At 30.0% G+C, this 323-nt stretch overlaps 1 protein-coding gene across 1 annotated transcript in view; it reads left to right on the top strand.

The window, feature by feature from the left end:
* LOC112093422 overlaps positions 1-62 on the top strand; it is a 1,122-nt gene extending 1,060 nt beyond the window's left edge. The window contains exon 3 of the mRNA XM_024171790.1: positions 42-62. Within this exon, the coding sequence (XP_024027558.1) occupies positions 42-62 (21 nt within the window). The remainder of the gene's footprint in view (positions 1-41) is intronic.
* Positions 63-323: the final 261 nt, after the last annotated feature.

Raw genomic sequence — 323 nt, 5'->3', positions numbered from 1 at the left:
AAGCTTACATTGAACAATGTACTTCATGTTCCTGATATTAGGAAAAATCTTGTATCCGCTAGTCTTATGTGTAAGAATGGACTTAAGATTGTACTTGAGGGCAATAATTGTATAGTATCTAAGAATGTGATCTTTGTGGGAAAGGGGTATTCTTGTGATAGCATGTACAAACTAAGCGTTAATAATAAAGATGATATGAATTCTCTTTATATTGTTGATTCTTTTGATGTTTGGCATGCACGTTTAGCACACTTAAATTTTAGATCTTTGAAATACATGTCTAAACATGGTTTGATTAATTGCAAAGATATTAAAAATGATAA

Source organism: Morus notabilis, unplaced genomic scaffold (genome assembly GCF_000414095.1).
Source record: "Morus notabilis unplaced genomic scaffold, ASM41409v2 Scaffold1094, whole genome shotgun sequence".
NCBI lineage: Eukaryota > Viridiplantae > Streptophyta > Magnoliopsida > Rosales > Moraceae > Morus > Morus notabilis.
Note: the sequence above shows the minus strand (reverse complement) of the source record. Positions and strands in the feature narration are given on the sequence as shown.